The following is a 16,060-nucleotide window of genomic DNA, read 5'->3' on the forward strand; positions in this document are numbered from 1 at the left end:
CTTATTGATTAATGATGTATAGGTGTTTTGAATTAAAAACTTTTTTTCTTTTCTTCAGATTGATGGGACTTTTCAGATTGAGGCCCCCCCTGTTCTTCTGGGTTACAGTAAACAGCGGTCTATGAGTGGTGACGGGGGCTATGACGCAGTACGAAGTTTAGGCCAGGGTTCGTTTTTATCACTGTTTATCACCATTGAACCTCAGCTAGTCCCAGGAGAAGCCGTGAGAGAAAAGGTATTTTATGTATATTCTTGAAACCTAAATTAAAAAATATGTAATATTATTTTGTTGCTAATAAAATTGTAGATTATATGAATTTAAAATGCATTAAAGAGTTAATTCATGAGATAGAGTGCTTTTAAAACTCTATTTCTTAATTACTCTTTTGTGAATAAACTAAATAAAAATTGGGACTGCCAACACAACACTGGCACTTTGGGGCCTTTAGATGTGGTCCTTGCGGTGAAAGTGATGTATATTTAAATATTTCTATTGATGCTTAATTGTTACCAGTCAGTAGAGTAAATCACCAACTAGAACAGTAGTTTTTATTTATTTACAAAAGTAAGAAATTTCAGGATTTTCAAAGTTAACCAAAGTAGCTAAACTAGAACAAAATATCAAAATGCTACCAGTTTGGCTTTTGTGACTTTAAAGGAGCACTCTGCTGCCCAAATAAAAATAAATAAACAAATAAAACATACATCACTCTTCAGTAGATATAACCACAATAAAAACATACATGAGTTTAATTATGCATTTTTTTTCCTTGGAGCTAACCACTGAGCTAACCAAACCAGGAAGTAACAGGACCGATTGTCTGATTGACAGCCATGTGGTTGTAGCATGGTTAAAGGGACATGCATAACTTGATATATTTTTAAAGCAGAAAGCAAATACTTTTAAACAAATATACAAACAAAATAAAGCAAGAAAAACTTTGAAAAGTTTGTAATAAACTTGGTCCCCCTCCCACTAATCCAGACCAGTCCACTAATGACAGACACGGAACATCATGGTGTAGCAGCAGCAAGCTCCGAATTCTCCCCGCACTGACTAACACAGCAGGGAGAGAGAAACCTGACACTAGAACATGCTCTGTGTGAACTACATGATCAGACTCCCTGTCTTCGCCCCCATATAGGACATTGCAAAGTGAATAGATTTTCCAACAGCACATGTGCAACTCTGTCAGGCATGCTCAATGCACTTGGCGAAGTGCGAAGCTCGCAGTATTTTGCACTGCTTCTGCAGAAACTCTCCAGCCAAGGGAGCACTTTTGAGTCCATGCAGGCCAGGATGGCATCTCATAAAGGTTAGGGGCATCCTTGGCACGGTCTTGGTGACCGAGCTACCTGCATACATAGGCTGGCTCTTTCAGGCCCTGCTGAAACAAAAATCAACCTCCCCTGTTCCAGTGGATGGGATCTTCAGGATTTCTAGCCCGCCAGGAGCGAAGTACAAGGAGTCCTGTGATGTGATCACGCAACTGTCCCGCATGGGAGATAAGATGGCTCTTATGACAGCAGCCAGAAGCACACCATCATAACTGTTTGAGGGCCACAGCCTGTCCGTTTACCACAACCTCTCCAGGGCTACCCTGTAATGGGGGGCATTGCTGAACCCAATTTCTCCGAGATAGGGAGATACCATATCGATGGAGCAACCCCAGATCCCTGATAGTGGAGCGCAATGGAGTGGTCCTGAAGATGGTACACACAGCAGCAGGGCCGCCATCAGAAATTGTGGGGCCCCTAACACAGCTCAAGGTCTGGGCCCCCAGGAGCCCGCCTCTAAGGCCCGCCTCCAAATCCTGCCCACAGGAATACACACACACAGACACACACACAGAAAGATACACACATACTAACAGACACAAATACTGAAACACACATACTGAAACACACACACACATATACAGACACATATACATGCATAAGCAGATACACACATACACACTGACATACAGACACACACACACTGACGTACATACATACTGACACACACACATACATACAGACCTGCATACATACTGACTTACATACATACATACACACACACACATAAATACATTCTGACATACATACTGATATACATACATACAGATAGATATATACATACATACACCGATACATAGACATACATGCATACTGACATACACACATACATAGTGATCGATATATACATACATACTGACATACACAGACATCCATACTGACATACACACATACATACATGCATACTGACATACATACACACATACATACTGATAGATATATGCATACACACACACACACACAGACATACATACTGACAAACAGACATACATACATGCAGACACATACATATACACACACCTCATTTATCAGCCACCCTCCTCTTCCTTATCTTTTCGTTCCAGGAGGGTGGCTGGGGATGATGGGAGCGGATGCCTCTCCTCTTCTCGGCTGTCTCTCCCCCCACGCGGAGTAAGCTGGTACGAAGTGACCGGCCGTCGCTATTACACGACCGCAGCGCTGACCGGGCCCCTGAAGATATAGGGCTCAACGGGTGGCCCTAAATGCTGGGGCCACCTGATGGGCCCTGGTACAGATGCACCTGAGGCAGTTTCGCTGCTTCTCGTGGGGCCCGGGCGGCTGGGCCTGTGACAACCGTCATGGTTGTCACCCCCTGATGGTGGCCGTGCGCAGCAGAGTCAGAGGTGTTCCTCCAGGAGCTGGGGATTACACTGCCAACTACCACAGCCGACAACGAGAAAAGCAGGAGAGTGAGGAACAAGCCAGAGACCCAAGCCAATGTGCCGTCTGGCAATCTCGCCATGCAAGGGCTCTATCCCCTGATTGCAGGACTTGCCACCTTGGCCTTCTACAGCGGGCAGAGGCCTTTGTAAAGAATGATCCACGAACGGACACAATGACGCCACAGTTGGCGGTTAATCCATAGCAGCATGAAACTAGATTACCGTTTGTTTTAACGTTAACCCCCCATCCCCCTATATTTAGCTATGACACTAATTACGTCTGACTAGCCGAGTTTTTATTAATATTTCTAATTTAGTGTCTTCCTGTTTATCAGCTATGAGCCTAGCCTAGGCCTGTGGCCTTTGATTATAGCATAATGTCAGCGGCAGGATGTGCCTGGTGTTGGGATTTACTGCCTGGATTCCGGTCCAGTCCTGACATAACACTCACCCCATATAGCAATTACCCTTAACATAAAGAGTCTTCGCCCAGAGCACTCTATAGGCTAGTGCATAATGAATCCTTTCTACGCCCTAGACAGCAGTGTAAGCCGGAGTTAATATACTGCATCCTCACTGCTTGTTTATGCTATGTTTTAAGTTGGCATGATGGCAGGCACCTACCTATGTTTTTCATGTTCTAAAGCTGTGCAGTTTTAGGATATTCTATTAACCAACTGTATTTATCACTCAATGTCAGTAACGCTGCACTTTTAAAATAAATGTCAACCTGCAGAGTGAGGCTACTCTCTAATTCAAAAGTTAAAGCTTTTCAATGAGACCGCTGTCTCAAAGTAATGCATGTCCCTTTAATTTATAAATGTGCCCATTTCTATTGAAATCTGCACTTTTTGTAAAAGAGGACACACTCGTTCCATCATGCATCCAAAGTGCTTTAGGTGTGTGGAGTGTTCCTTTAAATTGAAATTCACTGTCTTTCTCGACAGTGCTCACTTTATCAAATAACCCCTGTACATCTACAGTTTGTGAACATATACAATACTTTGCAGCTTTGTTTTTAAAGGTAGTGTATTGCAGGGCTTAATATTTCAATTCCCAGTTGCTAGTGGAGCCACATATATTGAGCCCTGGCGTACTGGGCTAGTTGATATTTCAATAAGACTTGTAGGTAGGTGATGATATTGTAAATGCTTAGAAGTTTCCAGGATCAGTCTACAACCAAATGCTAACCCAAACATTTATAAAAAACCCTTATCACCATTATCTGTGTATATCCAAGATTACCACCTTACATACCCAGCAGAATTCTAAATAAATAATGAAAGATATACATTGTTGATCCCATCCTTTAGAATTCCATTGGGACCGCTTACTTTTAGGTACATAATATGTTTCGTTTTCTTTGATTCTGTTTTTTTTTTTTTTTTTTTTAATAAACTATGAAATCTTTTGGCTATCCAATAAATTGTCACATATAATATAATAAATCAAATGTAATCATGAAAATATATCAAATCACTCTGCCTAATGTACCTTCTAACTTGCCAAAAGAAATGCCTGAAATTCCGTAATATAAAATGTTCTCCAGATAAGACTGATATTAAATTAAACCTGGTTTGTAGATTTAGGGCATCTGTTACTAAAAGAGGCATTACTGAGGTTATTCACCGTTTAAAATACATGATACAGCTTTTATTTTGTTTATAGAGACTATACTTGGCAGAGAGAATGTTAATGAAACAAACAGAATATTTCTTAAACGTGTCTTTTCTTTGTACTTTTGTACATTGTACATTTCCTTATACGTACTTTGCACATAAGTTGATTGTGTCTTAAAAGCAAATTTCCCTGCAGGCCAATCTGATCTACTGCTGGCTAAATAGAATCCAAATATTGTTTTTTGAAAGCTAGCGATCTGCTTCGAGTCTCATGTACCTTTTTGTTTATACTTATTTTAGCCCCATTTTTCTTTTTTCTTTTTTTTTTCTTTCTTGTTTTCTTCTTCTTCTTACAGTAACCCACTCGTGAACTGTAAATGTTAAGAAATTACTGGTGTGACTAAAGAGAAAAGAGCTTGGAAAATGATTGTTCCAAAACTATGGTTGACATTATCTCTTACTCCAGTTTGATTTTTTTGCCTGTGGTCTGCCAGGTACTGCCTCCTCTCAGTCTTCAATGGTCCTGCTTAAGAGTTTCCGTTAGCTCTCCTGAGCTAAGCCCCGCCATGCAGAGCTCTCTCATTGGTTGATAGTGACAACAATAGGCTAAGCCCTGCACACAAGCTTAGAGTGCTTCAAGCTAGAGTGAAGAATAATACACAGCGGACCCCGGGTTAGAAGTCAAACTGTTCAAATTGGCTCAAATGCTTACAATTGGGGGACAAGGAGGGGGACTAGCTGATCTTTTGCTGTTAATAATGTCCCTGGGTGTCTTATCTTTTTTGAGGAGTATACATTTCAAATCAAAGATAGAATACAATTTTCAAACTTCTTCTTTTTTTTTTTTTAATTCAAAGTTTGATAGCCGGGAAGATGAAAAGTTGCTGCAGGCAGCAGATAAATTCCAAAGTGAAGCAGCTACGAAGTTTCCAAAGCGTCAGTGTTTGACCACGGTAACTGATATCGATGGCACCATGGTTTTTATTACAAGATACATCAAGGCATTGAATCCTCCTTCGGAATTAATAGATGGCAGCTCAAATAATACACAAGCAGCTATGGTAAAAATTTATTTGTTTTTATTTAACTTTTAATTTTAAAATCATTATTTAGAGTTGTTGAAAATAATATACACATTCTTTTTCTCATCAAGGTCAACCTCTCGTCTTTTTAAGGGCGATTTTGTTAATAGTACTAATTTTCTATGAAACTATGCTGTTATGTTCTGTTGTATGTATTAAGCACTATGAATCCCAAGGAGAGACAACGTTTCTTTTTAATTATATACAAATGTAATGTCTTCTGTATAAATAATGTATTATTCATATTCATAATTATTACAAAGCACTCATAGATTTTTTTCTGCGTTTGGTTTTTAATCAAAGTAGTGATTACTTGTTCCTTAAGCAATTCATTCTATTCTGTTGTTCTTTTTAGAACCCCTCTTACCTCTGTTTTGTCATATCCTCACAGGAACTAGTGGCGCGTTATGTTTCCCTAATTCCTTTCCTACCTGATAATGTCTCGTTTGCTGGGGTCTGCAACCTATGGTGTTCATCAGATGTAAGTAGAAGTTATGTCATCTACCTGTGCATAAATTAAATACAATATATATATTTTTTAATGTGCCCCTCCTCCTACCTGCGTAACTTTGCAGATTGAAGAGAGACTCAGCAGAGATGCACGCTTTTTTATCACAGATATCTATAAAAAATATCTGTTGACCAAGGCGCTTTTTATCTCTTTATTAGGGTATAGTAAATATGTGATAACATTTACCAATACTGTCATTGTGCATATTTGTGTTTTATGTTACACAGTCAGCCATTAGGGGGAGCTGCTAAGCAAAGTGAGCCATTACATTAGCTATTAGTATTTTAAGATAATATAAGGAGTGAATACCAAGGAGGAGTTACATTTAATTTCAGTCTTTTTCATCTAATCACGAACAGACAGTTAGAGCCAAATAGCAACATATAGAAAACAATACTCTTCAATGAGAGAAAAACTGCAAATACTGTGATTTGGCGATATCACTTAATTTAAAAAGTGCACAAATTTAATAAACACAGATAAGCCATGCAAATAAAATCCCATGCCAACCAAATAGCGACCTTAAGGTATATGAACAGCAATGTATTAGTCTGTGAATTTAACAACTTGAAAACTATGGGGGAGATTTATCAAGGAAAAAAAAAAAAACAGGTGCTATTTTTTGGCAAAATGACAAATAAGTTGCAATCACCATGGAAGCCAATGACATTTTTCGCAACATTTAGCACTTTGCATCCAGAATAACACGTGTGCGCCTTGATAAATCTTTCCCAAATTATGAATCAAGCAAATATAGATCAATGCACAAAGTAATAATGGAGAGGTGGTAATGTAATCCTTGTTATAGAATAGCAGCTGCATCAATGAATTAGCAATGCAGGAATCCATAGTGCACACAATGTAAAACCATGCTAGTCTATAGCACATAGTAAACACGATACATGCTAGATGGCATGGTTTACGATGTATTGTGGGCACTATGGTCTTTATACCGTCTTGTAGCCATAGTTTGCTATTGGAAGGTGCATGGAAAATGCATGTGGAAAAATCAATGTGTATTAAATATGTAATTTTATTTTTATATTGTTCCTAAGATATTAAATGCTATTTAAATAAGCAAACAAAATATGACAGCCTGCCTTTAAAGAAGTGAATTATTTATTTTCATGTTCTTCTTTAGCAATTCCTCAGCCTGTTAGCTGGTGACGAGGAGGAGCATGCTGTCCTGCTGTGTAATTACTTCATGGCCATGGGCAAAAAGGCATGGCTTATAGTAGGGAATGCCATTCCAGAGGTAAAGTGCCATATTTTTTTGGAATTAAAAATAAAAATGTATAATCTTATTTTGGAATTTAGCCCATATTATTGTATCTCTTGGATATAGAATATCTCACACACAAAGGCTGGAGATTGTGACCTTATTTTTTTGTGCTACTTTGCGTGTGTTGCATGGCTTTCTGGGACTGTTGCAGAAACACAGCCTATCAGAGATCAGTTGCCACGTAAAGGGCGTATATTGTACATTTTGCCTCGGGAACGAGATGGTGAAACATTTGTATGCAGTTAAAAAGTTTTTGACCTTAAACAAAATCGCTTAACCCCTTAAGGACCAAACTTCTGGAATAAAAGGGAATCATGACATGTCACACATGTCATGTGTCCTTAAGGGGTTAAAGTAGTAAAATGTTGCTTTATAATGTGTGTTTGAAAACCAGTATAGCGTAGAATGATAACCCATATGAACAGCAATTTGGTATAATAATTTTTTTTTTTTTTTAAACGTATATTTATTTCTTTATTTTTAGTATTCGATTCATGTTACTTGGACATAATGTTTCACATTGACAACATTGACCATTAAACGAATGCTTTAGCATGTTAAGAAAAAAAAAACCAACAAGCAGATTGTATTATTTAGTTTTCATAAATAGATACACATACAAATATTTAGCCTCTTGGTGCCCTGCCCATATGTGGCATTTCTCTTAGTTAGGGCACATTTACTTGAATAGCAGGTCTGATTTAACTTGTGTTTTTCTGAAAGCTACCTAGCTGCATATTGTTAATTCCTTCAGTCTCTCAAGTTAACAGTAAGACATCCACGCTCTTTATTAGAGGAGTGAGACCGCATTAAAATCAGTTCAGCCATCTCCATGGAAACCAGTAGAATGTTCCTACTAATTCCAATGTTTTAATCTCCCAATGAGGTTTTTTTTTTTTACTTACTGAAAAAACTTTCAGAATGCCATGTAGTTATGTAAAAAAAGTCATAGACTAGCTCTTCCCCCCTTGTTACACCTCTTCAAAAATGTCTCTGTTGGACCATTTGATATGTTGGGATGCATGGGTCATGTCTCTGCATTTATTGCTGGTATATTTAAAAATGGAAATGAAAGATGGCTTTTTCCACATATTTTCTACAATCCACTCATTGTTCTCAAATATACCTACAGTCTTAAACACAAATGTACTCAATGCTCTCACAAAATGTTATCTTGTTGTTATTTGTTTATTTAATTTTTAGGGACCCACATCCTATGTCCTGACCTTGGAACAGAGCCAGTATATTATTTGGAATCCCAGTAACGGGAAGTTTTATGGCCAGTTCGACACGTTTTGTCCATTGCAGAGTGTTGGTTGTTTGATTAATGCTGAAAATGTAAGTATTCTGACTCATTACGAGAAAATATTGAATGGCTTTATCATCATATAATGAAAATTATAACGTGTAATGAAACCAGTAGATTTTTGCCTAACATGTAGTGGTCATATTTTCTTCCCGTCCTGATTATCAGACCATCTTTGAGCTTCCAGTTTTTAAAGGACCACTATAGGCACCCAGACCATTTCAGCTTAATGAAGTGGTCTGGGTGCCAGGTCCCTCTAGTTTTAACCCTGCAGCTGTTTCAGAGAAACTGCTATAATTCACTGAGGGTTAATCCAGCCTCTAGTGGCTGTCTCACTGACAACCGCTAGAGGCGTTTCTGTGATTCTCACTGTGAAAATCGCAGTGAGAAGACGCTGGACGTCCATAGGAAAGCATTGAGTAATGCTTTCCTATGGGCGGTTTCGGAGCTGATGTCGGCAGGAGGAGGAGAGTTCCCAGCGCCAAGGGAGCCCGGCGCTGGAGAAAAGTAAGTGGCTGAAGGGGTTCTAACCCCTTCAGCCCAGCGGGAGGGGGGCCATGAGGGTGGGTGGGGGACCTAATGACCCAAAAGTGCCAGGAAAACGAGTTTGTTTTCTTGACACTAAAGTGGTCCTTTAAATACTATACCTCTTAAATGCCATACTTCTTGAAACCATGTCTCTTAAATAACACATCTCTTAAGTAGCGTTGTTGTACAAACACTGGAAGATTATATGTTGGCTTTCTCTATGACACATGAACTGTTCTTACTATATTCTGCATTCTGTTTTGGCAGAATTGCAATTCATCCAAATTTCGGCAAATTACCTGTTCATCCAAAACTCCATATGTAATGGCTAAACTTTGATTCAGTTTTTAGAGATTCTCCCTTGGCACTCCGCCTCCCTTGTTGACATCATCAGATGATCTCATCCAATCCAGTGCTTCCCCATTTGAAAGCTAGCGTACAGTAAATTGCTGCACTGTGCCAATCAGCGTCTCCTCAGATGCATTGATTCAGTGCATCACTATGGAAAGCCGTCAGCGTTTTCATACAGACCATGGAGACACTTCCAGGACCTCGTCCAGGAAGTTCCTCTAGTGGCTAGTGGAAAGCCACTAGAGGAACTTTCACTAACCACTAGAGATGTACTAAGGCAGCAATGTATTGCCTTTTCTGAGAAAGGGCAGCATGTACAACGCTCAACCTACAGGGACAGGCTATATGGCCCAGAACCACTACATTTTGCTGAATTGATTCTGGTGACTGAAGTGGTGATATATTTTATATAATATAATATATAAATATAGATTGATTTACAGCTCTTCCTCTTTTTTCTATTGGTTATTTTTTCTTGCTTGATCTGTGAACCAAATGACAGCAAAATGCTCCCGTCAGTGTACTGAAAGATGTATTCATAGTATTTATATTATTTTTTTATTTATTTTTTGCAGTACACTGATTTACCCAAGTTTTGTTTGTCCAAATAGTTTCGCAAATATTTGTAATTGTTGATATTTGGACAAGAGACGTCAACTGACTGAGTGCCAGAGATCCGCAAATAAATTTCCTTTTATGAAAAAGTAGTTTGGCTGAACCAAATTTTTCTTCTGTGCACTCAGTCTACTCACTATGGGGTTTATTCACTAAACCGTAAATAGTGATGAATTAAATACCAGATTGCAAAATCAATACTAATATGGACAAGCTGTGATTGTAGCTGATGGGAAGAATATTGATGAGATGAGCTATATTAGCCTAAAGTTTGCAATTCAGGTAATCACAATTCAGTGTTTAGTGAATAAATCCCTATACTATGTGTTCAGCAGTGACTTTTATTTACCCAACTAACCTATGTAACAAATAACCTAAACAGGATTTATCCATAAAAACAGGACTGTACACTATACTGTGTTTGCAGTACCGACGTTTATTTTACCAATAACAAACTAACAACATTCTGATTACAGTGATTATTCCTAAAGCTTGTTATATGCCTGCGTGTTCTCCGCTCTAGCGTTACAAGTGTGCATGGTTTTTAATCTGGAATGTAAAGGGTCATCGCAAGCACCATGACCACTTCATTGATTTGAAGTGCCTGGAGCCAATATGTGCAGTGTTTTGCTATGAAACTATGAACATACCAAGTTTATCCCCTCTGAAAGAGGTCAGCTGACACTCTCAGCCAGTGACTGCCGGATCAACTTCTGCAGCCAGATGTTGTTACTGGCTCGAGTGAGGAGACCAAAAGCCCCTCGGGATCCAGGTAAGAGGGCAAACTGTTGTAAAACGGTTTGCCCCATTACCAGGGAACAGGATAGGGTACTCCTGGCATCATATCCACTATAGCGGGTTGCATGGTTATGGTTATCATGCTTGGACTAAACCTTTAAAGCTGTCTTGACATAAAAGCCACCTTTAAGCAACAGGGCTACAGTAAAGTAATGCAGCAATATAGCTTGTTCAACCATAGAGTACCAGCTATTGTAATACATATCCCTGGATTAAGTGACCACAGAATTTAGGAAAATAAAGTTCAGCAGCTGAATGAACGAGTGTCCACACAATTTACAGTATAGGGACGTGAATTGGAGAATTGGTTCAAAGACTATCATCATATCACATCTTATTAATCGTATCCATAATTAATTAAACTGTGGCGAGGTGGGTCTCTCTCTATTCTAACTACAAAATATTTCATGCGTTTCTCCCAGTGGCCATAGAGGATGACTTTTTTTTGTCCACATACATAAAAGTAACAGGCCATGAATTAGTGTTGAGATAGACAGAAATTGCATATTATAAGTAAAAAAATAAATAAAAAAAAAGTCTGTGTAAATCTAAATTGGAATGGGATAAGAAAGGATATTTGTTGCTTTCTAAAACACCAATATATTTATGAAGATTTAAAATAGTACTCTGTGCAATATATATTTATAAAGGCTTTTCAGGGAGTGTTATTTGCTTGCTCTATATTGAAATAAATATTGAACTGTTTTAAATAAAGTTTAATTTTTGAGTAAAAAAATGTGGTAGTATCTCTTTAATCTAGGAGTTAAGTTGAATCTCCCCCTCTCTTTCTCCTGTTGTGAGCTCTCCTTAGCTCTCCTTGTATAATGGACATTTTATTGACACTGTGGTTGCTTATCTCTACAGGTTTGGTTTAACGTTCAACAGTACGATACACCAATGGGTATCAGTTTTGACACAAGCAGACTTAAGCTATGGAAGCCATTCTTCTCTCGAAGTTATCCGAACCCTGGGCTAGCCAGTGTACAGGTATTTAAATGGAGATCTTTCTAGCACGTTGTTTTTTAAATGTACTGTAATCACCATGTGCATCTTGGGAATCTGGTTAGAGCTGATGTCCTCACAATCTCTGTGACAGTTACAGTGTATCACATCTCCTCTAAATGATTTAGCTGAGTACACACTAATTCTCTTTTAGTTTTCTCCAAGTATCAGTGTGCTAAGCTGTATTATGACAACAGATAATTATAAATGTCAAAATAATGTGTTGTTTTGTCAGAAATTAACTACTCTTTTTTTACACCCTCAGCTATCATTGTTTTGTTTTTGTTAAAGGAATACTATAGTCACCTAAATTACTTTAGCTAAATAAAGCAGTTTTAGTGTATAGATCATTCCCCTGCAATTTCACTGCTCAATTCACTGTCATTTAGGAGTTAAATCACTGTGTTTCTGTTTATGCAGCCCTAGCCACACCTCCCCTAGCTATAATTGACAGAGCCTGCATGAAAAAAAAAATGGTTTCACTTTCAAACAGATGTAATTTACCTTAAATAATTGTATCTCAATCTCTAAATTGAACTTTAATCACATACAGGAGGCTCTTGCAGGGTCTAGCAAGCTATTAACATAGCAGGGGATAATAAAATTTTAATTAAACAGAACTTGCAATAAAGAAAGCCTAAATAGGGCTCTGTTTACAGGAAGTGTTTATGGAAGGCTGTGCAAGTCACATGCAGGGAGGTGTGACTAGGGTTCATAAACAAAGGGATTTAACTCCTAAATGGCAGAGGATTGAGCAGTGAGGCTGCAGGGGCATGTTCTATACACCAAAACTGCTTCATTAAGCTAAAGTTGTTCAGGTGACTATAGTGTCCCTTTAAAGTTGCAGATAAGCCTTATGCCAATTTAATTAAAGATCTATTTATCATGTTCACAGCCTGATGATTTAACATATGACCGTCCAGATAAGACTGCTGCTGCAGAACTGCAGGACAGGTAAGGGGCATCATGTATTATAAAGCAACGTTGCAGGATGATCAGTTTAAAGATAATCACCTCTATTTACTAAGCAGCGTAAATAGCTTCGCGACTGTTGACTTACGTTACCCTCAGACAGGGCCGGCACTACCTTAATGCGGAACAGGGTGCTGTTTTAGGACACCCCGGCTTGCCCATGCTGAGGTTGCTGTGTCCCTTAATAGAACTCTCTGACTGGCCCAGTGCACTAATTGCAGGTGTCACAGAGAACTTCTGGTCTGCATTTTTGGTAGGTACATACTCAACAAGCTTATCCTGGTTGTTTTTGGAATCCCAGGAACCCACTTTTTTTATTATGTATTCTTTATTGAGTGAGTCAATCGTCTCTCTCTTATTACAGCTTTATACTAGAATGTAGGATTAGCTGGTTTCTAATCTGTTTATAGAATTGAGAAGATACTCAAAGAGAAAATCATGGAGTGGCGACCAAGACATCCTACTCGGTGGAATCGATATTGCACATCTACGCTCCGCCACTTCTTACCACTGCTGGAGCAAAACCAGGGCAAGGATGTAGAAGAAGACCATAGAGTAGAACTGCAGAGACAGCTTGGAGATTATAGGGTAAATAAAACTATAGGAATCTTTGTGTGAGAGCAGACTAATGAGCCTACACATTTGAAGTATTAATAAATGTTTGTTTTTTATTCCAGTTTTCAGGTTTTCCTATTCACATGCCATTTTCCGAGGTGACGCCACTAATCGAAGCGGTGTACAGCACAGGAGTCCACAACAGTGAAATACCAAACATTGAGTTTGCCCTCGCGGTGTACGTCCACCCTTACCCGCACAGTGTTTATTCAGTATGGATCTATGTCGCTTCTCTTATTCGTAACAGATGATGAAGAACTCAAACCAAGCCACAGAAAAGGGGGAATTTCCTGGAACTTGTTCCAGTAAAGGACTCCTCACAAGGGAGAAAGATTGCAAAATCTTATCAAGAATTGGTAAATGCTTATCTATACATATACCACTGTGTACATTGCACAAAAGGACTGAGGTAATGAAAGCGCTTGAGTGATTCTGTTGCGGTATGATATGCAATGAAAGCATTAACAAGTGCCTTTAACAAATAGAATATGAAAATTAATTTTGGAGACAAAGAATATTTATCATTCCATCTGAATGGACATTGAAACCAACAACCTACACACAAATAGAAAATGCATTGCAGTCTCAATGAAATGTATCCAGGGTAACAGTCAGTGGGCTAATAGTTAGTAAATGCATGCTAAGCATTATATTGAACCTACATGCCTGGAACAATAAGTGTAATATCAGGGCATTATTAAATGAACATTTCATTTTTATTTTTTATTTTTTTAAAAGGTGTCCCCTTTTGGTTTTTCTCTTAACCATTTAGTAGATATACTCCCAGCTATGCTGAACATTGTCCAATCAGAGCTTCTCACTGAGAAGCCTTGCAGACAAATTGCAAATGCACATCATTGGCCAATGATATATTTCTCATTGCATTATAAATGATGGAGAAGTGTACAAGAGGCAAGTATTCGTCTGTTCAGCTTGACGGCCGTGCTGCCTACACAAGCTCAGCAGACAGATCCAATTACAGGCAAACACCCAGCTAGTAATATAGGTTCCAATCACACTTTCTTATTGAACTATAGTTCAAAGCAAGTGAGACAGTGTAACGAAGATGAAATATAAAGGGTTGATTTCTCTTGAAGTGCAGTAACAGGCAATTTAACCCCTCAGGTAACTGGAGTGTTCCTTTAACTCTCTGAAATGCTTTGTGGTATATTCCCTAACAATTATACAGACTGGCCTATGTCATTCTGCACTTTTCCAGATAGTTTTTTACTTTATGTAGGATGTATGGCTCTGATGATTTCTTTATACATGTCTTTAGCAGTGGGATCTGCAGGTATATGGACACAATTCCAATTCGGACACTCAACAATAGAAACTATTTCTATTTGATTAAAGTACCACTTCAGACATAAAGCATTCCAGCTAGCTCATTCAGAAGCATAGGAAAGAAACAATTGCATGTGTACGTATGTCCTTGCTACAGCTCGAAAAGACCTTCAGTCTGTGCTATGGAAAAAGGGAAGAGCTTCTAAAGGCTGCAGACAAGGTATCTGCAGCTTTTGCAAGCTGTTTTTAGATATACCTTCAATGAAACGATGTAGAAATGAATTCATGCATGTTTTCCTTGGGGTATATATGTTTGCCTCTTTCCAATTAAGTGTTCTTTTAAGCATGCAGTTGCCTCTTTCATGTCTCAATATTTTGGATGTGGTTACATGTTCCTCGTGGTGTGTTGATGTTCAATTACCATTATTGTACACATCCATTAAGATTGCACTACTTATACTTTTATACTATGCATTATTTATATATATATATGTATATATATATAATGTATATCATCCTACATTTGCAAGAATACTTGTAATTAGTAATATGATTTGCCTTAAAAACCACCTCACAATAACAGAAAGTTCATACTCTAATGAAACGTGTAAGTTAAGAAAAGGTAACTTGTGTGGTCAACACCAGAGATTGTTACATCTCTCTCAACATCTTGAGTTTGTCAGTTCATACAATTCATAGGATTTAAGATGTACAAGTAAGTCCGAAGAGTTGTTCAACTTGCTCTTTGTTTTAAGAACCATGAAAAATCTCTTGCATACTCCTCAACAGTGACGTTTCATAAAGCGGGAGTTGGGTGGGCGGGCGGGCGGGCGGACCAGAGACAGAACAGGAATGTCAGTCTGACATGAGTACACAACAGGCTGATTGTCAATGACATTGGCTGCCCTATTAAGGCCGTACCATGCACAGAGCACTCTGCTTTATGGAAACGGTTCTGTGTTGTCCTATAAAGCAAGACATAAGAGAACAAGCTCAGGACATCACCCCAATACCCCAGGACATCACCCCAATATCAATCATTTCCTTTCCTCTTGGTGATGTAACTGTAATTACATCACAGTTACACTATTCGATCTATATTTCATTTTTAATCTGCAAATTGTCATGTTGTTTACATGTTTATATTGTTCATCTAAAATTTACCGTGTGTTTTCTAAATCTTGCTGTGTAAATATATATTTTTTTACAATGCAATAAATTATATGTTCCCATCCATTTTAATAAATAAAAGTGGTTTTCCATGTTAATCGACTCTACCTCGCATAGAATCATCTTTTACACCAACGTTTTGGAAGCCATTTTTTTTTAACAGTTGGGAATATTCTGGAAT

General features: G+C 38.3%; 1 protein-coding gene across 1 annotated transcript in view; it reads left to right on the forward strand.

Annotated features, from left to right (window-relative positions):
• The window catches only part of CC2D2A (coiled-coil and C2 domain containing 2A), a 66,958-nt gene extending 53,256 nt beyond the window's left edge, over nt 1-13,702 (forward strand). The window contains exons 28-36 of the mRNA XM_063457795.1: nt 59-235; nt 5,218-5,421; nt 5,834-5,923; nt 7,095-7,208; nt 8,439-8,573; nt 11,698-11,820; nt 12,731-12,789; nt 13,218-13,395; nt 13,485-13,702. Of these exons, the coding sequence (XP_063313865.1) occupies nt 59-235; nt 5,218-5,421; nt 5,834-5,923; nt 7,095-7,208; nt 8,439-8,573; nt 11,698-11,820; nt 12,731-12,789; nt 13,218-13,395; nt 13,485-13,673 (1,269 nt within the window). The 3' untranslated portion in view covers nt 13,674-13,702. The remainder of the gene's footprint in view (nt 1-58; nt 236-5,217; nt 5,422-5,833; nt 5,924-7,094; nt 7,209-8,438; nt 8,574-11,697; nt 11,821-12,730; nt 12,790-13,217; nt 13,396-13,484) is intronic.
• The last annotated feature ends 2,358 nt before the right edge of the window (nt 13,703-16,060 follow it).

This window comes from Pelobates fuscus, chromosome 6, assembly GCF_036172605.1.
Source record: "Pelobates fuscus isolate aPelFus1 chromosome 6, aPelFus1.pri, whole genome shotgun sequence".
NCBI classification, from domain to species: domain Eukaryota; kingdom Metazoa; phylum Chordata; class Amphibia; order Anura; family Pelobatidae; genus Pelobates; species Pelobates fuscus.